Below are 26,551 nucleotides of genomic sequence, written 5' to 3' on the forward strand. Positions count from 1 at the left end.
ATGTGACTTGCTAGCACTTCCGAGTCAGATGGAGAATTAAAGTTCTTTAATCAGCCCGGATGTACTTCAGGGCTCCCGTCCCCGTGACTTGGAAGTACTTCCGGGCTATGGATAAGGCATAGAATCCTCCTGGTGGCACCCACAGTACCCAACAGGGCTGAGTAAGTCCCAAGATACAGGACACCGTTACACTCCAGGGGAGCTGCCATCCAGTGTTTTGGGGGAGGCAGTGTCCTTGAAAATCTGCCTTCCCCCATCTTTCCTTCGCCGTCCGTCTCTTACAGCGTATCTTAGATCAGATGGTCTGAATTGGCTGCTGTGAGTAAAGGTGTAATGGTGGCCAATTCAGGGTTTCTTCTTGTCTTGCGCTTGATGCTGCTGGGAAGGGTGGAATGGAAAAAACAGGTTCAGAAAATGAGCAGATCAAAAAAAAGAAATGAAGCGAGTAGAGCAACAGTAAAACCTCCAAAACGTAATGTCTGATCAGTTTGTAGGTAGGGGCAGTTTCTGGAACACCATGATTGATGAAGCCTCACAAACTGACTGGATGGTGAGTCCCGTAGAGCAGAATCCTCAAAAGTCAATGAACCTTTCATTTTGGGTGCTGGAGACCACTGGCCTTCAACCATCTAAGTCTTACTGCACATCCACACTGGCTAAGCCATGTCAGAGTTGTAAGCAGGACTGTGGAGTTGGAGTCAAAAGCAATTATCGAGTTACTAGAGTCGGTTGTCATGAATGAAAATGCGCCGGCTCAGACTATTACAAATTACAAATCAAACAGTTGAGACATAGTGATTAAAATGCACATTGCCGATTTTCATTTCAGGGGATTTGCAAAAATTTCTATCACATCACACTTTTTCTACATGGCCCCCCTCATTTCAGGCCACCATAATGTTTGGGACAATCGGCGTCACAGGTGTTTGTGATTCCTCAGGTGGGTTTCTTTGCTTCATAAGACCCCTCGGCTTGCTTCTACCCTTTGGAACCTGTAATCCCCATTGTTCAACATGAGGACGAGAGCTCTGCCACTGAAAGTCAAAGAAGCGATTTTGAGGCTTATAAAACCATTGGAGACATCGAGAAAACCTTAGGATGAACAAAATCAACTTTCTGGAATATCATGAAGAAAGAACACACTGGTGAGCTCAGTGCAACAGTAGATGGCGCTATATCTGTGCTTAACCCGGCACGGAGAGACACAAGGCACACTTACACATGTTTGTGCTTTTTTTTTTCAGTTTTCATCTTTATAGTCCTTTGCACTTCACGCACCCTGCACAAATTACCACAAATATAACTTTCCTTCTTCTCTGCCGCCCTCACTCCTCCACTCTCAAGCTCTGTCCTCTGCCTCCTGACTCCGGCTTCCTGACTTGAGTTAGGCGGCCCCTTTTATAATGCCCAGATGTGCTCCTTGATGACCTTCCTGTAGCACTTCCTGATGTGGCAGAAGTGCTGCATACCATGGCCTCTTAACCATCCAGGTGCCCCCTAGCGGTGGCCACAGGCCCTCACAAAGTTGAGCTTCCAAGCTCTGTTACCGTGGCCCCAACACCCACCAGGGTGGCTGCCCTCATGTTCCAGGTGGAGGAATTGCTCCTGTCCCAGTCCTTCCATCCTCCAGGTGTCCCAACTGGGCATGAGCCCCAGCAGTCCGCCACATCAGTAATCTCAAAGGGACTGGTAGGCCAGTAAAGACCTCCACTGCTGATGACCGAAGAATCCTCACTATGGTCAAGAAAAAAAAAACCCAACCAGTGGCCTGTCTGTCAGATCACAAACAGTCTTCAGGGGGCTGATGTTGACGTGTCAGAGACGACTATCCACAGAGGACTTCATGAACAGAAATCCAGAGACCACACTGCAAGATGCAGTCCATTAGTTAGCCACAAGAACAGGATGGCCAGATTACAGTTTGTGGAAAAGCAGCTCCTGGCACACCACTCTTCATCGATGATGGAACTGCTGATGCCAGTGAATTCTGAGGTGTGTAGAAACATCTCATCTGCTCAAGTTCCAGAAACAGCTTCCATAGTCATCAGATGGCTCTTCATCATACAACAAGGTGATGATCCAAACGTACTGCTGAGGCCACACTGGAGTTTATCAAAGCTAAAAATGGAAAGTTCCCAAATGGCCAAGCCAGTCACCCGATTTCTATCCAATTGAACAGGCCTTCCATATTCTGAAGAGAAAACTTATGAGAACAAGCCCCCGAAACAAGCAGTAACTAAAGATGGCTGCCTTAGAGGCTTGGCAGAGCGTCACCAGAGAAGATCCTCAGATCCTCAGCACATCCAAGCTGTAAGGGTGTCCATTTTGCAGTCTCCTAGACGTTCAGCACGCTTCTGCCTTCTGGCATTTCCAACACATCTTTGAGGATGGTTTTGCATGAGGATCTTCATTTCCATTGTGGACACTGGCCTGGACACAGACAGTCAGACATCATTAGATCAGCCAACACATGTTTATTTACAATATATACAGAATAAAGTGCCACACACAACCCCAAAACTCTCCCAAAGTCCAGGCCTCACAATTCCTCTCTTTTCTTCAGGCCTGCCTCCACTCCTCTCCTCCAAGACTTTGTCTACTCCGCTGCCGATTCCAGCCATCGAATGGAGGGAGGCGGCCCCTTTTATCCCCACCTGGACAAGCTCCTGGTGCCTCCTGATAACCTTTCGCCGGCCCTCCCAGGTGTGACGGACGTGCCTGCCAGGCACCAGGAAGCACTCTGGATGTCCCTGGTTGTCTTCTTCCCCCCAGCACTTCCGGGTGTGGGAGAAGTGCTGAGGGCCAGGGCTCCCCAGGCATCTGGGCGCCCCATGGTGGCGACCACGTGCCCCTATAGGGTTGAGCTTGTAAGCTCTGTTCCCGTGGTCCCCAAAGCCACCAGGGTGGTCACCTCCTCGTGGTCTGGAAGAGGCATAAGCCCTCCTCCTGGGTGTCCCGGCTGGGTACCACTCCCAGCCACTCGCTACACCATCCATACAACTCACTGAGAGAGACTGGGAGAGCCGTAGAGAGTTGTGCGCCAACATTCTGCAAACCATTCATCGAGATGCCATCATTGTCATGTGATCTCAGCGGCGAGGCACATTTCCATTTGAATGGTTGTGTAAATAAGCAAAACTTTGGCTATTGGGCTGAAACCAACCCTTGTGAATCAGAGACCCCCACACAGTGAGCATATGTTTTACAGTTCTGCACCGTTGCAGAGTTTGCCATTGTAGACCCTTAGTTTTTTGAGGGGGTTGGTGGAGCAATGGTCACCAACAGTTGAATTGAATTTCCCCTTGGGATTAATAAAGTATCTATCTATCTATCTATCTATCTATCTATCTATCTATCTATCTATCTATCTATCTATCTATCTATCTATCTATCTATCTATCTATCTATCTATCTATCTATCTATCTATCTATCTGTCACTTTAGAACGTAACATTGAAATGCTAGAGAACTGGAGGAAATGGATGTGGTGGATGAAGCGACAGATCATACGGCCTGCGCGGGAGATGTTTCTGGAGAAGCTGATCTTCCTGCGTGGCGATGTTGGGTGGCCTTCACTTTCGCCTGATCTCGTTCTGTGCGATTTCTTTCTCAAGTCAAAGCGATACACACACCGGCCTCAAAACCTTGAAGCCCTCAAGGGCGCTGCTTGCCATAAAATGGCCAAATGAGTCACGCGAGCGTTCAGAAATCGTCTCGAAGCGTGTCTCGCTAATGATGGTCACCACCTTGAAGGCATCGTTTTTGAAACACAGTGAAAAACAAATCTATTTTGTACACCCTTCCTTCTGTCGTTATGAAATGTATTTTATCTTGTAGCGTTTTTGTAGAATAAACGTTTGAAATGTGCTGCTACTTTTTGGCTCACCCTGTATGAGCTTATTGCAAAAAGTGGAAGTAGAATTTAGTTTAAAATGGTGCATTCTCTAACAGCATTTGTTCGCCTTTTCCTTTAGCCTCTGCTAGGCACTGGGAAGGCTCAGAGTTTCATAGCTAGACATCATAATTATCACTTTTCTGAACGCTATGACTCCTGCTCAAAATGCGAACCGCGAGCGCCGCGTCATTAGTAATTTTTAACCAAATATGACAGCACAATTGTTACTTTATCATAATGATAATCTGCTCTCATTAAAGCCCGATTATCAACAGAATCAGTAGACCCTGTGCTTTTGTCAGCACTCAGCCGCGTTGTCTCTCTGCTAAAAAGAAAAGTGAGCGAAGCGGACGCCCCTGGGCTTCTGAAGAGAGAACGCTTATTCTCTGGGTGAAAGCAAAAGATCACTGATCCCTGTATTGGGGGGCTGTCTTTCTGCATGGAGAGCAAAGAGGCTGATAGATGTTGCTCGGTGGTCCCAGTCATTGTCACGGCTTGGACTGCAGGAGCTTCAGGATCAGGGAGCAGAGGAGCATCAGAAAGTCGTTGGGATCCTGTGGAAACGGCAGGGCTGGCACGGCGCTGTGGCCTCTCGTTTAACACAAGGAGGTGCCGAAGCAAGATAAGTACAACTGCAAACAAAGGAGCAACAATTTCAGAAAGCCGTAATTTAGATGGAGAGAAACATTTTCCTTCATTATTATTGCCGTGCCATAGATGTGTACGAGAAGAATCTCATTTTCAATAAAAAATGGGACTGAAATGTGCTTTATGCCCTAATGGTGAATTTGTTTTGAACAGCCCTATCCAAAAATAAAGCACCGTATATTTTTTCCCAGAGTGTGTGGTTTCCGTGGCAACAGAGAGACTAATTTTATAAAATGTATTTTCCCCTAGGTGGTGTGGGGGTCATACTGTTTTCAGCAATACAATTCCATCAAAAATCTCCGACGCTATTGAGGTCTGACATATCAAGAAGAGGGGAGGCAGCACCAGTTAGACCCCCCACTTGATACGCCGCCACTTGAATGCCAGACTTCTATTCCCTGCCTGACAGAGAGGGTCTTGCTGTATTTCTTTCTGTCCGTTTGTTTATTTATTTATTTTTTTTGCATTGGCTAATGTGAGTGATTTCAGTGCGTCTCTCCAGGTTTGATCCCAGAGCTTTTTGTATTCTTGTCCGAAAAAGAACATTAAAAAAAAAAAATACAACCAGATCCCACGGAAATGTCCCAACTGTGGAGCGTTAACGGCTGCAGTGAAATCGTCGAGTCACAAAACCTCATTCTCCCGTGAGAGTCTGATCTGTGGAATGGCAGGTTTCATTTCCTCATCTGTCGCTCTTCCTCTATCGCTCCTCTCCACATTCGTCCATCATCCGGTTACAGCATCCATTCCAATTACACACTTCATGTTATCTTTAATTCTGAGATACTGGGTGGCGGGAAAGTTTCACTCGGATCCTTTTTATAACATTCAGCTGCCTTTAAATTTTACAATGCAGATGGCATCTGTCCCTATATGATTTTTTTTTTATATATATATCTGAAGTTCTTAATCAGCTTTTTTCTTTATTCTAAGCACAAACTAATCGTTTTTCTTGATTTTTCATTTGGTTCTTGTCACTGTCTTTCTCAAGTTAGGTCCAAATCCCCGTGCCCTGTCACTGTCTGCATGGATTTCATGTGGTGACATTTGAAGACATGCAGATTAGACTGACTGGTGACTCAAAACTGAGGAAGTCCTGGTGGGTGTGTGAGAGTAGGTCCTGCTATTGGGTAGTCTCCTGTCTGGATTGGTTTCTAGTCTTGGAACTTTGTAATATTACTAATAATAATAATAATAATAATTCTTTACATTTATATAGCACTTACTCAAAGTGCTTCAACCACCACTAATGTGTATTATCCACCTGAGTGATGTGACGGCAGCCATTTTTGCACCACTACGATCAGCACACTTGAGCTATTAGGTTGTGAAGGGGTGAGAGAGAGAGAAAAGGGGGATGATTAGGGGGCCAGCATAACAAGGCCATGGAGAGCAATTTAGCCAAGACATTGTGATACGCCCTACACGGCCATTTTTGCACCACTGTGCCCACCACACATGAGCTATTATGTTATGAAGTGGTGAGAGAGACCAGGGTAGTGATTGCCAATGCCACAAGAAGTGTCCAGCTACAGTCGGGACAGTTTTAGGCCTTGGACAGATCTGAGCAGGTCCATAAATTGACGCCCCTCCCCTGTTTCACTGGGGACCTGATGCCCCCTTCATGAAGATTTCAATTCCCTTTAGTTCCTGCCCTCAAATGTGTATTCAGCATTTATTAAACTTCTAGACTATCGAGGTCTCTCAGTTCTGCATTCAAACCAGTTGTTTTGGTGTCATATATTAGAAACAAATTGAACCAAAAATCTGAACATTTTGTATGTTATAGAATGCGTTTTATATCCGCGTTTTGCCGTGTCTCATTCAAGAGACTGCACTTTTTAATACATTAGTTATACGCTGCACTCAACGGAGTGGTGGCTGTGTGGCTGAGGATCTACACTGGCAATCAGAAAGTCGACCCCATAGAAAAATGGGAAATGCTAAGGAAGAAGATGAATAAATGAGCTACCATTTACACTACATATTCTTATAGACTCTGAATTGAATAAATCATGCAGTTGGTGTAAACAGTCAAAATATGCAATACTACGAGCCTGATATTTAGACAGCACTCTAAAGAGCTCCTTTGTGGTCCCCTCTGTGTCATATCATTAGTACTTTATTATTACTGGTGTACAAAATCATAATCTTTATATTGACGATGCATTAATTGTGGTGGAGTTTATGAATGACACACTCGCCCTCAGAAACACGAACAGGTATAAAGTAGTCATTTGAGCCGCCCAGCTAAGACCTTCTCTGTTAGCCGAGTGGCTTTGCATACCCATTGTTGATGACGTGCGGCCTGACATCGAATACCAAGAGACGTTTATCACATTAGCGCGGCCGTTTATTTACAATAAATATTGTTTTGCACCCACGTTCATTTTGCCACCTTTACTATAATAGTACATTTAGCGCAAAGTGTACCGCTAACATGGGGGTAGGGGCATGGAAAGTGGGTGGAGTCAAAAGAGACGCCGCTGACAGGGGACTGTAATAAGTTTAATATGTTACTGTGCTCTGTACAAAAATATTTTATAAGTCTACTTTTCTTTCTACTCACATGTACAGCTAACACAAAGCCAGATTTAGCACACAGGAGTTCACCATATAAGAGCTGCCAGGCAAGCATTTTAAAACAAGACATTTTAAGGGCAACTGCAAAATGGGCGGCATTGACTATTTCTGTGTGTCAAACCCAGCATGAAACTGTATCCTCTCTTTGCCTTGTTTGGAATGGCCTGCACATGGAGAAAGAGTATAAAACCTTGGAACATTGCCTGGCACACCTTTGAAGCCGACGGACGGATGAAAGATAACGCCATCCAATCCTGAAAATCCTTCCAACACAGCAACGAAAATGGCAGACACTACACATCAGGCCTCCACTCCTGAACTGGGTTCTTGTCATTGGCTTCCTTCGTCTGTTATGCAGCGTAAGCCGTCATTAAAGAAAGCGAAGTTATTTCTCCTACGTGATTTCTTACCACTCTATCACTAAGGGAGAGGTATGGCCTTTTTATATTATATCTATTGTGGACGCTAGGGGTCACTGTTGCCCCATGAAACCCACCAGACAGACGTCCAAGGCGCACTTGTAAAAAGCACCAAGAAGAATTTTAATATTTTTCTTTAGATACAGTGCACAAAGCACCACACTCGCCACAATTCTGCAATAATACAATAAACAATAATCAATAATCCTCCACTCCAAAGTATTTCCGGGTTTTCGTTACAGTAGGAGTCCCCAGGTTCTTTGAGTTCCCCCTGGCGGCACCCACGGCACTCAACAGGGCTGAGGAAACTGACTCCATTTCCCAGGATGCTTTGAGAGGAACCGTTGCCATCCAGGGGAGCTGCCACCTAGCGTTCCAGGGGATGCAGTGCCCTGAAAAGGTTGCCTTCCTCCATTCTTTTCTTTCAGGGACGTCCCGGCCAGACTGAACCTCCGGCCGTCCCTCATAATATATAGTTTCAGGTTATGTAAAACGCTGTAATTACAAAAGAACTCATTCCAACAGGGGAGCGAACGCCTCCTGCTGGATACAGGGGCCTCAGAATGTCTCAGGTCGGTGAATCTGTCCGAGGCCTAAAACTGTCCTGACTGCAGCTGGACTCGATTGGACGCCACCAAATACTCCAGAAACCCGGGTTGCTCCATCACAAATGCATGTTATTCCTGGTCTGAATTTGTTCAAATTTGCTTTTGTGCGTTAATTAAGTTTTACTTTGCATATCTTTGTATTTTATTCCTGGCTTTAATTTGTTTGCTTGCATTTGTGTGAGTGACTCTGATAACTGTTTGTAAAGCATTTTGTGACATTTGTTGTTTGAGACGTGCTATATAAATAAAATGTACTTGTTTAACTTAACGGTCAGAGGTGGCAGGAAGCCTGGCCTAATATGGCAGACGCCTTTGGGTTGTGCTCTCGTTTGCTCATTGAAGGATCTTCTGACGGTGTGATCCGTGAAGAGTGATAAATCAAAGAATGAATCGTTTGTCAATGACTTCTTCACTTTGCCTTTTGTGTGCGCAGTCAATTCTGATTCAAATCAATCAAGAAAAAGCTGTATGGAAAAGCTGGCATCATGATGTTCAGTATGTTTGTTTGATATTCCAGAGCTTAACCTTAAATCTGAAAACTCTCCAGCTCCAATTTCAAAACGCGGTTTACATCAACTCTGCACATTTCCTGGTGATGATGAGCGTGAGAAGAAAATGAAGCAGAGGATTTGAAGAGGAAGAGTTTAGAGCAGGTTGAGTCAGCTCTGTTTGTTTTTTACCCAAGATGACCCATGGAAGCAGTGCAGCATCAAAAGATAAAGCACGTTACTGTATATGAAGAGGCCGTCCAGGCACATGTCATTGCTAAGCAAAGTTCAATAAGATGTCCGCTAACCCCTTGAATACCGTAATAATCGGACAAGCAACAGGTGTAAGGAGATCGCGGCAGCAGTGACTTACTGTACTGTAATGCACAACACACTCTCATCTACTTCACTTGTGCCCTAAAAATACTTTTACTTTCTTGGCAGTCAGATATGCACACCACCTAATAATCCGCGCCATGACAGAAATGCCACATCCCCTGCCGCATGCATGACCCGTCCGCCCATTTCATGCCTTCTCCACTCTGCATCGAAACTTTACAAGTGGGAATCAGAACGGCAGCCTTTGTAGTTTTCTTTTGCGTGAATTATTCAGTGCTAGTGTAGCGGTTATGGGGTAAACTGCATTACTGGCCCTTTTATTTTCATTTTGACTTTGGTTTTTTATTTTTCCATTAAAAAAAAGTTCCATAAAATAATAAATGTTTAATGTATAGCGCGTTCATTTTTGCATTAACATATCTAAATACATTGCACGGACAGACATGAGAAAGCGCATTTATATAAATACATAATTTGGAACCATTCCACAGTCATTAAATAATGTATGTATAATATACATATGTTCATCTGTTATAATTGGTGATTAGTGCCATAAGAGCTTTGTCTTTCCTCATATAAAACTGAGAGAGAAAGAGAGCGCAGTGTTTGCTGACTGCCAGTCGCAGATTCCAGAAAGGCAAGCAAGGTGTTGAATGCACAGGGTGTGGTGGAAACTCGGCTATAAGTAGAGGGAATAATTAAACAAGAAATGGGTGGGATGAACATGTGATTTGGCCAAAAGTACGGGGACAGCCCTACAAACGACTGAGTTCAGGTGTTTCAGCTGCACACATTGTTATCAGGCTGACAGTAATCTCCATTGATAAATGTTGGCAAAAGAATGGGTCATAGTTAAGAGCTTAGTGACTTTCATTGTGGCACTGTCACCGGATGCCATGAGCCAGTATGTGAAATTTCTACTCTGCCAGATCTGCTCCGGTCAGCTATAGTGTGCAGTTATCGTGAAGTGAAAGCATTGAAGCCTAACAACATCTCGGCCACAAAGTGGTAGACGACACAAACTCACAGAGCAGAACCACCAAGTGCTGAAGAGGGTAAAAATGGTCAATCCTCTGTGACATCACTCCACTCACAACAGAGTTCAAAACCGCCTCGGGAAGCAACACCAGCACAAGAATTGTGCATGAAACGGACCTCCATTGGCTGAGTAGCTGTACACAGCGCTACGTTCACGACGCACAATGTCAAGCATTGGCTGGTGTGGTGTAAAGCGCTACGCCTTTGGGGCAGTGGAGACGTGTTCTCTGTGGAGTGATGAATGGCCCGTCCCCATCTGGCTATCGGATGGACAAATCAGGGTTTGGTGGAGGCTACACTGCAAAAAGTGAAATCTGAGCAAGTGACAAGTATTTATATTGTGACATTAACTCTTATTTTCCTTATTCTATGAATTATTGACGTATCAAATTATTTGTATTAATGATTATTTAGCTTAATCTCAGAAATCTTGTCAAGTAAATTTTGCTTACCTCATTGGCAGGTTTATTTGCTAAATAAAAGTTGTAGATGCCACATGGGCTGGATGGGCATCCCGGCCAGGAGAGGGAGCAGACCTGGAAGGAAGGACCAGAAAGGGTGGACAGACAGCCCATTAAAAAGTTGTCGTTGGAGGTTTTTTATTTGCCCAACACGCTAGATGGCAGCAGCCCCGGAGGTCGGTGCACAGTAAGAAGCCAGCAGGGCATGCTGGGGGATATGGATTCCGACAGAGCAGCCCTGCTGGGGTCACTGGGTGCCACAAGAGGGCGCTGTAGGGAGACAAGCTCCCTATTATGCACTTCCATGTGACCTGGAAGTGCTTTCATTGGGCAGTCACCCTGGCACCAGAAGTACTCCCGGTCTGTAATTAAAGGGACCGCACTCCCTTATCCAGGCGAGTCAGAGCTGGGAGGATAGCGCGGTAGGGAGAAAGGATGTATTGTGAGAGGAAGACCTGTATTTGGAGGTATTTATAATAAAAATCTTCCATTATTTGAACCTGGGACTGTTCAAGTGTGTTCGTGTTGGAGTTTGGGGCTCGCTGACATCCTGGGTTTATCACAAAGTAAAACAACTCCCATTTCAAGTTTTTTTTTTTTTTTTGGTTTAGTTTTTACATATGTATTTTTTTGTAGTGTAGGAGAACGCTACCTTCTGGGCTGCCTACTGTGAAGTTTGTTAGAGGACGGTATTGGCAGTGTTAGGGCTCGGCCCCTTGGTTCTAGTGAGGGGTTCTGTTCATACTACAGCATACAAAGAGATTTTAGACAGTTGTGAGCTTCCAACTTTGTGACAATTTGGGGAAGGCCCTCTTGTGTTTCAGCATGACTGCGCCCCCTTGTGGTCAATACAGACATGGAAGAACTTGAGTGACCTGCATAGAGCCCTGACCTCCGCCGTATCGGGATGAATTGTAATGCTGATGTACGAGAAGACCTTCCTAACTAACATCGTTAGCACACCTCAGATAAACCGTTTTTCTGAGTAGACGCACACTCCCCACAGACACACTCAGCTCTTATAGGGAGGCCGACTCCATACTCATCCCCGTGTCTTTGGAGTGGGATACCCAACAAGCTCAACAAGAAGTTTTAAGAGGTCAGTTGTCAGCAAACTTTTGGCCATATGGTGTTCCGTATATACTCGCGGATATGTCAGGACTTGATTTTACCGTATAATTTCTGGCATTTTATAATGTCGGTCGTATAAGTCAAATGCGGAAAACTCACACTATTGGTCCACAGGATTATGATAAGCTAACGCCCACCTGAGAGAGTAACCACGGAGCACACGTGGTGGCGGGTTCACAGACTGTTATAACAGACCAAGTCCGACAGAGTCACAGTCCCAGAGATCTCGGCCAACTGGCCGAACACCCTTATTGGTAATTTTTTAGTTTAGTCTGAGCTGCCCATCCAATCTAATGGCAGAATCTTTCCATCCATTCGGTTTCAAGGCCCCAGTATATCTCTCTCGATTGTGCCTACGTGACCACACGGTAATACCCAAACTATTCCGAAGCGACATTTGAGCTATTTTGGGTATCTCGCACCCTCATACACCTTTACTGTAAAAGCATCCCTTATCTACGATGGAGCGTTCGATTAGAAGAAAATATGAAGCTGGTTAAAAATTAAAAGTTGTTGAAGTGGCAAAAGAAATTGGTAACTGCGCTGCTGCAACAAAACTTGATGTGTCTGAGAAACTGATGTGAAATTGGAGGAGACAAGAAGATGTAAAAAAAGATGAATTACGTGTCATATTTTTGAACGGGCGTATAAATCCCGGTCTGATTTTATGATCTATTTTCCAGGTTTCAAGACCCCACTTATATGTGAGTATATATGGTATTTCTTTGAGGCACAACTGATCATGAAATTGTTATATTTTGGGGGGAAATATTTCCCTTCACTAATCTTTCTGATTTTTATGACACATTTTCCCAGCTTTTGAATTTTATATTGAAAACCTATATAGCGCTGATCTTCAGTCTTTAAGATCCTTTGAGAACATACTGAGACATATCAAATATCCCGTTTTGGGTCAGAGTAATTGCAATTTCAATTTTAAGTCAACATCATCCAGCCCAGCTGGTCCTTTTCATCATATGATCATTTTTGCTCCCTGTTTATCGAAGATGTTTTATTATTCAGTGGCCACTTTCCTGATCCATGAGGACAGGCACATTTCTGTCTGGTTTCTGGTGGTCCGTCTCTTTTTCAACAGGTTCCCTGTAAGGAAGGTGTCCACCCTCGGCATCGATTGTACTTATGTTTCTACCATTCCAGACTTTGCAGTGTAATCTCTGTGGAGATAATTAATTCTTTTTTGGGTGTCCTCTGCTTGTATCGTGGCCCATAGTTACCAGGATTCTTAAATGCCTATGGCAAAATTTTGATTGCGGCTTCTCCAGCCTGTTAAAATGCAGATATAAGCATCATTAGGGCCTTGCGTAACCTGCACCACTTCAGTCTGAGCAGGCTTGTCACACCTGCTCAGAGTGGGGCGCATTTTTAATGTCCTGAACAATCTGTGTGAGCTGGCGAGGCATCCCCTATGAGACAAGGCTGCCCATGTTACTCATTCCAAGTGATATGTCCATCACAGTCTTATCTGAGACCCCCCCCCTTTGAAAATTCACTGCACTCTCCTGCTTGATGTATTAACATGAGAATGCTCCCCACCTAAATCTATAGGAGACCTGGCCAGCTTTTCCTATGACCCACGTGTGACAGCGTCTTATGTGCTGAAATCCCACGAGAGATTTCGCCTCTTCCTGTCCGGTCAGTTGAGGAGCCTTGGATTTACAGAGCACGTCCCGTCTTTCAGAGCCTTCCAATAAATCTTTTCATTATCAATTTCCATTCTGATTCCCGGCCGCTTGCATTTAATTGAAGCAAATTCCTCTAATTGAGCGTATTCCTGCGGAGTAATCTCACAGGGACACCGTGACCCGCAGTGCTCAGAAGGTCGCACATCGATCAGCTAGGAGATATTGCCAGGGGTTTAGAAGGTCTATTATTTTTCTCTTTTTTTTTTTTTTTTGGATTTCAGACCCTAGGGAAATAAACTGAATTTGCAGGACAGTAAGGGAAGAAATTGGGTCTTCACAGCAGCCATAGCCAGAATTACATTTTCTAACCAGACACTCGCAACTGGGGCTTTGCTTTTTCCCTAGCAATTTGAACACAGGATGTTAGAATCTTTATTACGTCCAAAGCAAGGCTGAAATCTTTACTGAGACAAAAATCGAAATCATACTTGTGGGCTGGGAATGGTGGTAGGAACGGATGTTTTGTCTTGGTAAAGTTCTGTGTTACTCTGTTTTCCCCATTTTGTATTATTAATGTGAAGCCATTGTCAGAATGCCTCAAATCCCACAGACACCACTGTTTTATAAGGTATTGGACTTTATAACTTCTCCCTACCTTCCCTTCTACATCTATAACCTCAGGCAATTATATCAAGTAAAAGACAAGCAGGAGTAAAGTTACAAATACTATATTATTGATAATATTCATAAAATAATAACAATAGGCAAAGTACATTATAATATTGGCAACCATACAACCTTGTAAATGCTGATATGTAGTTCCAGGTGGCACACAGACTTGTAGTTCCTTTTAAATGGCTCTAGTTAAGCCGTCATTTTATGGCTTTCTTCAGAACAGGCCTCATGTCTGTCTCAGTATGGCAACATTCTTTCTTTAAGTCACTATAATAATAATAATAATAAAAATAAATGTTATTTATATTGCACTTCATATTTTAGAAATCTCAAAGTGCTACAGAGTAAAAACAAAAATAATAAAACAAGAAAATCTATGTATGCTTTAACAAAATATCTTTCTAAAAAGATGAGTTTTAGATTCCGTTTAAAAACATCAGTCGACTGTGGGGCTCTCAGGTAATCAGGGAGGGCGTTCCACAGCCTTGGCGCCACAGATGACAAAGCCCTGTCACCCATACTGCGAAGCTTGGTTCTAGGGACTTGGAGAGTGTTAGTGTGTACAGAGCGGAGAGTGCGTGAGGAGGTATGAGGGGTAAGGAGTTCCTGTAAGTAAAGGGGCGCATGTCCATAGATGCACTGATGGATGAGGAGAACGACCTTGAACTCAATTCTGAGTGGAACAGGGAGCCAGTGAAGGGTTTTCAGGATTGGGGTGATATGGTCATGCTTTCGCACCCTCATCAGGATCCTGGCAGAGCAATTCTGAATATACTGGAGTCTGTGAATACTCTTGCCAGGAATCCCGATGAGGAGCGCATTATAGTAATCCAACCTGGAGGAGACAAAGGTATGAACGAGCTTCTCTGCATCTTCCGCGGTGAGAGTTGGTCGGAGTTTAGCAATATTCTTGAGGTGGTAGAAGGAAGACTTACAGAGGTGTTTGATGTGGGCGTCAAAGGTGAGTTGAGGGTCCATTTTAACACCCAGATTGGTCACAGATGTGGAAAGGGGAATGTTTTGGCCAGCGAAAGTGATACTGGTGAAGGTAGAAGAGCGGAGATGGTGTGATGTGCCAACTAAGATGGCTTCTGTTTTGGATCTGTTTAGCTGAAGAAAATTGAGCCTCATCCACGCCTTTATCTCCTCTAGGCAGGTAGTCAATGTAGATATTGGCAGAGGAGCAGTAGAGGAGGTGGGGGTAGTCCTGAGGTAAAGCTGAGTGTCATCGGCATAGCAGTGAAAAGATAAACCATGTCTGCTAATGACATTTCCAAGGGGGAGCATGTAGATGGTAAAAAGGATGGGGCCTAGCACAGAGCCCTGTGGGACACCACAAGTGACGTTGTGGGTATGAGATTTTGCACTGCCCAGGGCGACGTGCTCAGTTCTGCCGGTCAGGTAAGATGTGAACCAATTGTGAACATTTCCAGAGAGTTCAATGGTGTATTTCAGGCGGTGAAGGAGAATGTTGTGGTCTATTGTGTCAAAAGCAGCTGTCAGGTCAAGGAGGATGAGTAAAGAAGGGGAACCAGTATCTGCTGTTATCAGAAGATCATTGGTGACCCTGACCAGGGCTGTTTCGTGCTATGGCCAGGGCGGAAACCAGACTGAAACTTTTCAAACAGATTATTCAGTTTGAGGTGGTCATGAAGTTGAGTTGCAACTATTTTTCCAGAACTTTAGAGAGAAATGGAAGATTGGAGATGGGCCTATAATTGGAGAGAACTTCAGAATCCAGGGTGGGTTTTTTCAGTAGGGGTCTGATGACAGCAGTTTTTATTGAAGAAGGAATATGGCCAGCCAAAAGGGACTGGTTTATGATCCTGATAAGTGGAGAGACGGCAGAGACGTTGGCCCTCAGTAAAGCTTAGGGGAAAGGGTCAAGGGAACTGGTAGACAGTTTCATTTTCCTGATGACATCCTCCACCTCTTCCCGTGTGGCAACAGAGAAGGAGCAAAGGGGCTGGACAGTCTCAGACAGTAGGTCGACATTTGGGGGATATCCGTGGTGGAGAGGTGTGAGCGGATATTATCAACTTTTTGTTTGAAGAAATTTATGTGCATATTGCACCTCTCATTGGTGGCCTCAGAGTGGGCAGGTGAAGGAGGTTTGAGAAGGTGATTTATAGTTGAAAAAGTTTTTGGGGTTCCTGGAACTGTTGCTGATGATGATGGAATAGAACCTGGACCGTGCAACCTTCAGAGCTTCTGCATACGCCCTCTTGTGTTCCCTATAAGCCTGTTTGTGGACAGTCAGCCCAGAGGCCTTGAATCGCCGCTCAAGGACACAGCCAGCCGTCTTCATTTTTCACAGTTCGCAGGTGTACCAAGGTGCTGAGCACGAGAATGAGACGGACCTGGATGTTAAGGGGGCATGGAAGTCCAGGAGACTGCTCAGAGACTGGTTGTAAAAATCCACAAGGTAGGGTCAGAGGACAGAAGTTTAAGGTCCAGGGCCAAGGCATCAACATTGATGTTCTTCAGATTTCTGAAATGTATCTGTCGTTTTAGTTTGATATGGGGGGAAAGAATGGGCAGCTCCATTGACACTACTTTGTGGTCTGAAATACCAAGATCATATACCTGTAAGTTACTGATTAAGGCAGAATTTGAAATGACCAGGTCAAGTGTGTGACCCCTGGAATGTGTGGGGACATCAACATGTTGTTTTAGATTGAGAGAATCCAATAGCTCAAGGAAATCAGCAGTGAGATAACCTGTGGGATTGTCAACATGAATATTTATATCTCCTAGAATTATGATGTTGGCAGAAGTAGCACAGAGTGTTGTGAGAAGATCAGTCATTTCCGGGGTGAAGGCAGAGTTGGGTTTTGGAGGTCGATAGATAAGGAGAACAGTCATGGGAAAAGGAGGCTTACATTTAAATGCAAGGCACTCGCAGGAGGATGTTGCAGGTATCAAGATACGGGACAACCCCAAATCCTGACGGTGAATGATAGCTAAGCCACCACCACGCCCAGTGCTGCGAGCTGCTTCCAAGTAACTGTAGCCAGGAGGACAGGCTTCATTTAGGGCAGAGTAAACCTCTGACTGGTGCCATGTTTTTGTCAGACACACGAAGTCAAGTCCTTTCTCCCTGATGTGTTCTTTAATCAGTGTGGCTTTATTGCAGATGGATTGAGAGTTAAACAGTTCAAATTTGACTAATGACTGTGAGATCAATCTCTGTACTGGTCGCAAAACATTAAAATCCACTCCACGCAGCTTAGAATCAACTCCACAAAATAAATCCAGGCGGGGATGTGAGAATCTCGCGGTGTTTCTCTCAATAGCTCTGGTGTTTCCCATGCTGAAGTGCAAAGATCTCACGATACTTTCAGAGTTGATAGTAGTTGGAATGACGGTGCTCTGATGACGCGTCAAACGTGCGACAGGTGACCAGAAAGATGGAATATTGGGAGCAGAACACTTTGGCTGGTTATGGAAGATGAACTTTCGACCGGAGCCTCTATGAGTGTATCGAGGACGACGAAGGAGTCCAAGTTCTTTAATGATGGAGATGTTAATTTCAGGAGTGGTTGTGGGATTAAGTCGACGGAGATGTGAGCTGGAATAACTGAGCGCCATTCTGACCGAGGAAGAAAGGAGAGATGCTATCCAGACAGCGCCGTAAAATCCAAAGCAGACAATAAAACAGAAAAACCAGGCATCTGGACATCAGGTGAGTAGACAGCAAAACTTGATAAAATCCGTAAAATCCACGGCAGACGGTAAAACAGTATATCCGGGCAACAAGTGAGTAGTCAGCTAAAACTTAATAAAACTCTGTAAAATCCTTAAAAACCCACGGCAGATGATGAAACTGTACAAAAAAGTACGAAACTTTTTAACTAAAAACTAAAGTAAAATTAAAATAATAAATTAGTAATATAAAACTCATAAAGCTCAAAGGGAGAAGCGGTAAACATTCAACGCCAGCGTCCTCTCCAAAATGCAGTGCCATGTAAATGAGACATGAATCCAAGGGAGATAAGTTTACTAATTGATTCTTAAACGACACTTTACAAACATGTATCAAAATATTAAATACTAGCCACAGTACTTGTCAAAGACCATCAATCCATCCATTATCCGATCTTCTATATCCTAACTACAGGGTTGCGGGGGTCTGCTAGAACCAATACCAGCCAACACAGGGTGCAAGGTATGAAACAAACCCTAGGCAGGGCGCCAGCCCACTGCAGGGCACACACACATTAGGGACAATTTAGGATCGCCAATGCACCTAACCTGCATGTCTTTGGACTGTGGGAGGAATCCCACGCAGACACGGGGAGAACATGCAAACTCCACGCAGGGAGGACCTGGGAAGTGAACCCAGGTCTCCTTACTGTGCTACCCACACCCCTTGTCAAAGACCGATATGGTAAAAATAAATAATTAAAAAACCTTTGCTATCTCTTGATCTGTGTGTACCGTTGGCACCTTTCCTCAATGTCCTTGTGTGCCTGACCCTCTCTTGACCGGTGGTCCTTCTGTCAAGTGTGTTCCCATGAAGCCCCCTTCTCAGACTTGCGTGGGTGCTCAGACTGTCCAGGTGTGGATGAGTGGATGGAGTACAGGCACCCATAGAAAGTGCCAGCTGGGTCATCCCTTTTAATTTCTACACGTGCACACAATAGAATGTAAAGTAGTCCTCAATGGCTTTTCACTGCAACAGCTCTTATATTGGAACTTCGCTTGGGTCCAAATAAGACGCCCTCCTCTGGAGTTTATAACATGAAACGGGCATCTGAGAAAAGGGACAGTGCTGTTAATGGATGGTCCCCCTCTCACGCCGGTGGGGTATTACATACCTGATGGTGTCCCTCAGACACACATGATCGTGGCCCCAGACAGTTTTATTCACTGATGTTTTCCAATAAAGTTTTACCCAAGCAGAAAAATTTGGCCATTTACTTGAATGGATGTTGCTATATGATAGTTAGCTTTTTTGAAACTGGTGAAAATAAGCATGGCAACGGCTATACCCAATGTACAGCGCCCAGCCACTGTGATACAACAGACTGAAACACGATACCAGTCGTTTCTCATTGCTGTTATAATTGTTCTCTTCAAAGTCAAATTCAATGTGTCATCTGGCCGACCTGTTGAGGTTAATTGTCATTTTTTAATCACGGTGTTCATTTCTTGTCATGTTGTAATGTAGATGGATGACATGAAAAGGTTTTGTGACCTTCTGTGTGTATGGTTGTTATTGCTGTTACCATTTCCACAGACACACACTGCGGTCACAGCATAATACAATTTGGGAAATTTGATGGCAACATCAGAAAAATCATCTTGTGAGACTGCTGACACTACAAGACAGGTGACATGACAGGAGTTCCTCTGAAATACTTTCCCTATACAGTACTTCGTATGTGAGAAAGTAAAAAGGCTGACAGTGATGCACAGAGTAGACGTGGGCACTCCGGCATGAAGGCCCTTTTGTCGGCCTTTATCCAAAGGGGTTAAAGACTATGACTACATAACTCCAGTTCTCGAGTCTTTACACTCAGCTTCCAGTATAAATCATGAAGTGCAGTCGGGCATTGCAGCCCGTTCTCCTACTGCGTGTGAAATGACTGTTGATGAAACTGAAATTCGGAAAGACTCGGAGGAGCGGGCTTAAGTTTGCACAGTGCACACTGTGACCAGCTTGAGAAGGCGGATTTTGACATCAGTGCCAAGCTTAATTGGAAGCCAGTGTAAAGACTTGACAACTGGAGTTATGTAGTCGTAGTCTTTAACCTTTGATCTCTGGAGAGGTAAGGGGCTGTCAGGGTCAGTCAGGCAAAAGGGCCTTCAAGCTGAAGACCTCCCAGGTCAGCTACTCTGTGCATCATTGTCAGCTTTTTTACTTTCTCACATACAAAGTATAGGGAAAGTATTGTAATCGTCCAAAAATTCGATTTCGAAAGTTTTGATGAATCTTGACGATTTAGACCTCCCCGAGACCAAAAACACCATTTTTGGAATTGTTTGTCTATGTGTAAACACGATAACTTGAGTACGCTTTCACTTAGCTCAACCAAAGTTTGCATACAAGTATTAGGTTCAAAAGATAGTGGAAACAGCCCAAAAGTTGATGGAAGTCTATCTATAAGTGCTACTTTACCTGAAACGTTTCCCCAAAAATATTAAAAATTTGATTAAATATTAATTTCACAACATATTATGGTAAAGCACCACATTATAAGCATTTATTCGGTAAACGACCAGTTTCCAAGATAATCGCAATTTTCCTTTTGACATTCAAATGGTAATACATACATACATACAGTTGTGCTTGAAAGTTTGTGAACCCTTTAGAATTTTCTAGATTTCTGCATAAATATGACCTAAAACATCATCAGATTTTCACTCAAGTCCTAAAAGTAGATAAAGAGAAACCAGTTAAACAAATGAGACAAAAATATTATACTTGGTCATTTATTTATTGAGGAAAATGATTGAATATTACATATTTGTGAGTGGCAAAAGTATGTGAACCTTTGCTTTCAGTATCTGCTGTGACCCCCCTTTGCACGTTTCCAGTAACATTTACTCATTCCTGCACACCGGCTTGGAGGAATTTTCGCCCATTCCTCCGTACAGAACAGCTTCATTTCTGGGATGTTGGTGGGTTTCCTCACATGAACTGCTCACTTCAGGTCCTTCCACAACATTTCGATTAGATTAAGGTCAGGACTTTGACTTGGCCATTCCAGAACATTCACTTTATTCTTCTTTAGCCATTCTTTGGTAGAACGACTTGTGTGCTGAGGGTCGTTGTCTTGCTCATGACCCACCTTCTCTTGAGATTCAGTTCATGGACAGATGTCCTGACATTTTCCTTTGCAATTCTCTGTTATAATTCAGAGTTCATTGTTCCATCAATGAAGGTAAGCTGTCCTGGCCCAAATCCAGCAAAACAGGCCCAAACCATGATACTACCACCACCATGTTTCACAGATGGGATGAGGTTCTTATGCTGGAATGCAGTGTTTTCCTTTCTTCATACATAACGCTTTTCATTTAAACCAAAAAGTTCTATTTTGGTCTCATCCGTCCACAAAACATTCTTCCAATAGCCTTCTGGTTTGTCCACGTGATCTTTAGCAAACTGCAGACGAGCAGCAATGTTTTTTTTGGAGAGCAGTGGCTTTCTCCTTGCAACCCTGCCATGCACACCATTGTTGTTGAGTGTTCTCCTGATGGTGGACTCATGAACATCAGCCAATGTGAGAGAGGCCTTCAGTTGGGGTCCTTTGTGACCTCATCGACTATTACACATATGCCTTGCTCTTGGAGTGATCTTTGTTGGTCAACCACTCCTGGGGAGGGTCACAATGGTCTTAAATGTCCTCCATTTGTACACAATCTGTCTGACTGTGGATTGGTGGAGTCCAAACTCTTTAGAGATGGTTTTGTAATTTTTTCCAGCCTGATGAGCATCAACAACTCTTTTTGTGAGGTCCTCAGAAATCTCCTTTGTTCGTGCCATGATACACCTCCACAAACATGTGTTGTGAAGAGCAGACTTTGATAGATCCTGTTCTTTAAATAACACAGGGTGCCCACTCACACCTGATTGGCATCCCATTGATTGAAAACACCGGACTCGAATTTCACCTTCAAACTAACTGATCATCCATGAGGTTCACATACTTTTGCCACTCACAAATATGTAACATTCGATCATTTTCCTCAATAAATAAATGACCAAGTATAATATTTTTGTCTCATTTAACTGGTTTCTCTTTATCTACTTTTAGGACTTGAGTGAAAATCTGATGATATTTTAGGTCATATTTATGCAGAAATCTAGAAAATTCTAAAGGGTTCACAAACTTTCAAGCACAACTGTACATACTTGACAATGTTTTTTGTGTACAAGTATTACATTACACACATTACTAAATCTCTTGCAACTTTTGACCTACTTCTGCTTACCAAATTTACCTGAATTGTTCACCAAAATAAAATGATCATGACAAATTAGGTCAACCAAATTCTGCATACAAGTATTAGGTACACAACGTAGATTTCTGTTAACTGTTGGGTTATGTCCATTAACCGGAAGTGGTACTTTACCTTTTATTCATGCAGCTGCAGAGTCCGATTTATTCAACTTTACTTTTAAAATAATTGTTCAATATATTATTAATTTAATTTGATTTGTTGTTGATGGTTCTTTAATGTACATAATATCAAATTAGAGTCATTGTCTTGTGGTTTACTTCTCAAATATCCATCCCCATATCTGAGTATACCAGAAAGTTGAGGGGAGACCACTCCTGATTTTTTAATTGCTTTAGCTCTGAAGTTTCTTCTCAAGCCCCTTGTAGCTGAGCATCTCGTGTTTTGGATTTCTTCATTCACGCTCTATCTTCATAAACACATTGAATGTAATAGTAAAAGTAAATTGCCGTCACTTTGTTCTTACTAGTAATCTGCAATCTGCTTCTCTGTCTGTGCCTTTAATGCGGAGAAATCCAAATAAGGGGCTGCAATCAAATTTTACACTGAAGAGAATCAGAAAAGATAAACTAAAGATAATCAGAACAAATGCTGAAAAAGAAAAGGTAACTGAGGACAGTAAATCCGCCCAGTGTGATTGAGCATGAGTGCACCCCGCGGTGGCCTGGTGGCCCACCCTCGCACCCAGTGCATCCCAGAGTCGGATGAGATGAGTGAACATTTGGACAAATCTTGAGTCAAACATAAGCAATGTTGGCAGGGCAGCATAGTGGGCAACATTGCCACCTTCCAGGTCTTGGTTTATCAACGACTATTCTGTTGTGAACACCATGTCAGTGTGCTTTATAGTTACAGACACACCAGTACAACTGTTTGCATCCATGTTTTACATCTGGCGCTCAGGCAAGTTAATAATAATAATAATAATAATTCATTACATTAGGAATGAGTACATTAGAGGGTCAGCTCACGTTGGACGGTTTGAAGTCAGAGAGGCGAGATGGTGTTGGTTTGGACATGTGCAGAGGAGAGGTGAGGAGTATATTGAGAAAAGGGTGCTAAGGATAGAGCTGCCAGGTGAGAGGAGAAGAGGAAGGCCTAAGAGAAAGTTTATGGATGTGGTGAGAGAGGACATGCGGGTGATGGGCGTGACAGAGTAAGATGGAGAGGACAGGAAGATATGGAAGAAGATGATCTGCTGTGGCAACCCCTAATTGGAGCAGCCGAAAGAAGAAGATGACGACATTTATAGAGCACATTTCTCAATACTGAAAGTGCTACCTCACAGGCAGGATTCGGGACGCAAACCCATGATCTCCTTACTGCAAGGCAGCAGCACTCCCACTGACTTGCTAAGGGTCATCCCGGAGGTGTGCACAGACCCCTTGGTGGGCAGCTGTATTTTAATCCTGGGACAGAAGTTGGCACCCATTTTTATTTCTGTATTTTTTTTTAATTTGACAGGGAATTTAGATGCAACTTCAGAGGCCTGTGTAGCTGCCTTTCTTTTTAACGGTCCATCTTCTCAACATTGTACCGTAATTCACAGTGACTGTGGGAATTTATATGGATTCTGGAAGTGACAGCTAAGTTTTTACAGACCCAACTCAGTAGGGCATCCTGGCTGCCAAAGGGTGGCGTCTCCGGTTCTCAGAAATTTGAAGTCATGTGTACAGAATTTTTGGTGGAGTTTTAGGTAAGGAGGGGTTAGAGGATTCGAAAGAGTCAGAAAGACAGGGTTAGCTGTCAGTACTGCAGAGGGGATGAGGGTGAACTTCACCCAGACACCTCCGAGGCATTGCTAGCTTCTTGTATTTGCTTCAGCTCGGATGTTTTGGATTTTTTTCATTCACGCTCTTCCTTCATAACCACATTGAATTCGATACAAATTGAAAATCAGAATTGCTGTCAACTTTCTTCGTAATGCATGGGCGCCTATTGCAGAAGACATCTCGACTTCCATGTAAGGCTTACTGTTCTCGAGTGGATCCCATTGGCGAGTTCAGCATGTTCTCTCCCTTTGGGATGGCGCTGTTCCGCCTACGCTAAATCTGCTTCTCATTCTCTGCTGTGGACTCACCCGGTTTGGACAATAATCCGACAAAATACAACCGAGTAGGACATTCACATACCGCATCATCGAACTGCATGAATTAATTCCGTTTTTTTCTTTGACTGTTCATATCAGTGTCTCTTGTTTTAGAACATTAGAACACTCTGGATGAGGACGGGCCATTCAGCCCAACAAAGCTCGCCAGTCCTGTCCTCTTATTTCTTCCAATAAATCATCAAGTCGAGTTTTAAAAGTCCCTAACGTCTAACTGTCTACCACAGTACTTGGTAGCTTATTCCAAGTGTCTGTCATTCTTTTTGTAAAGAAAAATTTCCTAATGTTTGTGCAAAATTTACCCTTAACAAGTTTCCAGCTGTGTCCCCGTGTTCTTGGTGAACTCATTTTAAAGTCACCGTCTCGATCCATCCATTATCCATCCTGCTATATATTAACTACAGGGTCACGGGGGTCTGCTTGAGCCAATCCCAGCCAACACAGGGCGTAGGGCAGGAAACAAACCCCGGGCAGGGCGCCAGCCCACCACAGGACACACACCCACACACCAAGCACACACTAGGGACAATTTAGGATCGCCAAGGCACCTAACCTGCATGTCTTTGGACTGTGGGAGGAAACCGGGACACCCGGAAGAAACCCACACAGACACGGCCGTCTTGATCCATTGGACTAATTTCCTTCATCATTTTAAACACTTCACTCAGGTCACCTCTTAATCTTCTTGTGTTCCATTTGGGGGAAAATATTGAGAACGTACAAGTAAAGGTGGGCATCTGTGAAGAAAGGCTTCACCATTAGTGCACATTATTATTTTGTTGTAGGTGGTGTAATGAAAACCACAGACAGGCATGAAGAGTTGGGGCACCCGCAGGCAAACCCCATATATTTGAAAATAAATGAAATCTCAAAGCGACTGCTCCAAAATGGTGACACTTCCAGTTAAGTACTGGCCAGGCAGGAACAGGAGAGTCAAGGGGGATGAACGCTGGAAATGGCGACAGAGGTGGTAAGGCTGTCGGTCATGTGGTCTTTAGAAGGAGGAAGAGAAGTGGCGTTAATAGATAGCAAGGAATTACCACTACCAGAGCCTATAAGCTGTCCCCAATGTGCATGTGTATGACAGTTGATATAGAAGTTGGGAAATGAATAGCCTTGATAGACAGAAAAGGTTTGGGGCAGCCACCCGTATACTTAAATCCTGGCTGGAATAGGCAAATACGTTTCACAGTTGTGTACAGAGTTGAGTCCAAAACAGAACTGGATACAAAGTGGAGGTTATTGACGGAAGTGATTTGATTGGGACCCAGAACCAGAAGTGACGTTTGTGGGGTCAGAGTCGGAAGTGACATCCTCGGGGCCCAGAACCGGAAGTGATGTCGACTTTCGGAACCAGACAGAGTTTCCCGTGTTTGATCTGTAGAGATAACTGAGAAAGGGTAGGGTTAGCGCACCCTGCCACTCCCTGGCCTGGTGTGAAATTGCCATCTGTTGGTCCTTTTAGCTGCCTCCCATGTGCACGTGTGTGACAGTATGTATAGCTATAATTGATTTTTCTCTCACCATCAGGCTTTTTTTTTTTGAGGTGTGGGGGCTCGACCTGACAGCCGATATTGTCTGATGCTGGCTAGCCATTCCACACATCATTCATCTCCCTAGCTGGTGAAGTGTGACTGTCATTACTTCAATACGTTGATCGTTACACATTAATTATATTCACAGCCTTGTCAAAAAATGTGTATCCATGATTGTTGATGATAGTTGATATTCAGAAAAAAACACTACACCCCCTTCTTCTGCATTCTCAGTCCCTATAAAAAGTCTTCATCCCCTTGGGAGTTTTCACATTTAATTGTTCTACAACACTGAATCACGGTGGGTCTAATTCTGTCTTTTTGATGCTGATCAACCAAAAAAGACTCCTTAATGTCACAGTGAAAACCGATCTCTGTGAAGTGCCCTAAATTCATTACAAATCTTGATTGCTCACAGAGCAGCTGTGCAGAGCACCTAACAACATGTCCTACTCTGACAGACTCGGAGAATTAAACCTGCTTGGTCTCGAGCAGAGGAGACTGCGTGGGAACCTCGGCACTGGGGAGACTCTGAAGTCATCAGGAAGAAAGTTCTGTGGGCTGATGAGGCCAGCATGGAACTGTGTAGCTGTTCGAGTAAACGCCATGTTACATGACACCTTACCAAAAAAACACCGAATAGCCTGGCAAATTTCTAACACGGTGGAGCACTTTGAAGAACTGCTAAAATCCCGTTACTGTAACATGGCTTTCTCATCGCTTCAATTTAGTGTAACCCTGATATTCTGTGTATGCATTGAATTATCATTTTCTTCATGGCTCCATAATCCATACTAATCCCTACTTTCTCTGTTGTTCTCTCTTCCACCACCAACACCACCTGATCAGGGTGCCGTGATGTCCCTACACTGACGGATTGAAGGCCAGAGGTCCACATGACCATCCATCCTGCTATATCCACCACAGGGTCCACATGACCATCATCATCTAATTCTTCCATATGACCTCAGAACTCCTGCAGATTTTATTTTATTTTTTTCTTCAGCTCTCTG

General features: G+C 43.8%; 1 protein-coding gene across 1 annotated transcript in view; it reads left to right on the forward strand.

Moving 5' to 3' along the window:
- cpped1 (calcineurin-like phosphoesterase domain containing 1) overlaps positions 1 to 19,566 on the forward strand; it is a 92,788-nt gene extending 73,222 nt beyond the window's left edge. Inside the window, exon 4 of the mRNA XM_039776397.1 lies at positions 19,403 to 19,566. Coding sequence (XP_039632331.1) covers positions 19,403 to 19,566 — 164 coding nt within the window. The remainder of the gene's footprint in view (positions 1 to 19,402) is intronic.
- The last annotated feature ends 6,985 nt before the right edge of the window (positions 19,567 to 26,551 follow it).

Source organism: Polypterus senegalus, chromosome 13 (genome assembly GCF_016835505.1).
Source record: "Polypterus senegalus isolate Bchr_013 chromosome 13, ASM1683550v1, whole genome shotgun sequence".
NCBI classification, from domain to species: Eukaryota; Metazoa; Chordata; class Cladistia; order Polypteriformes; family Polypteridae; genus Polypterus; species Polypterus senegalus.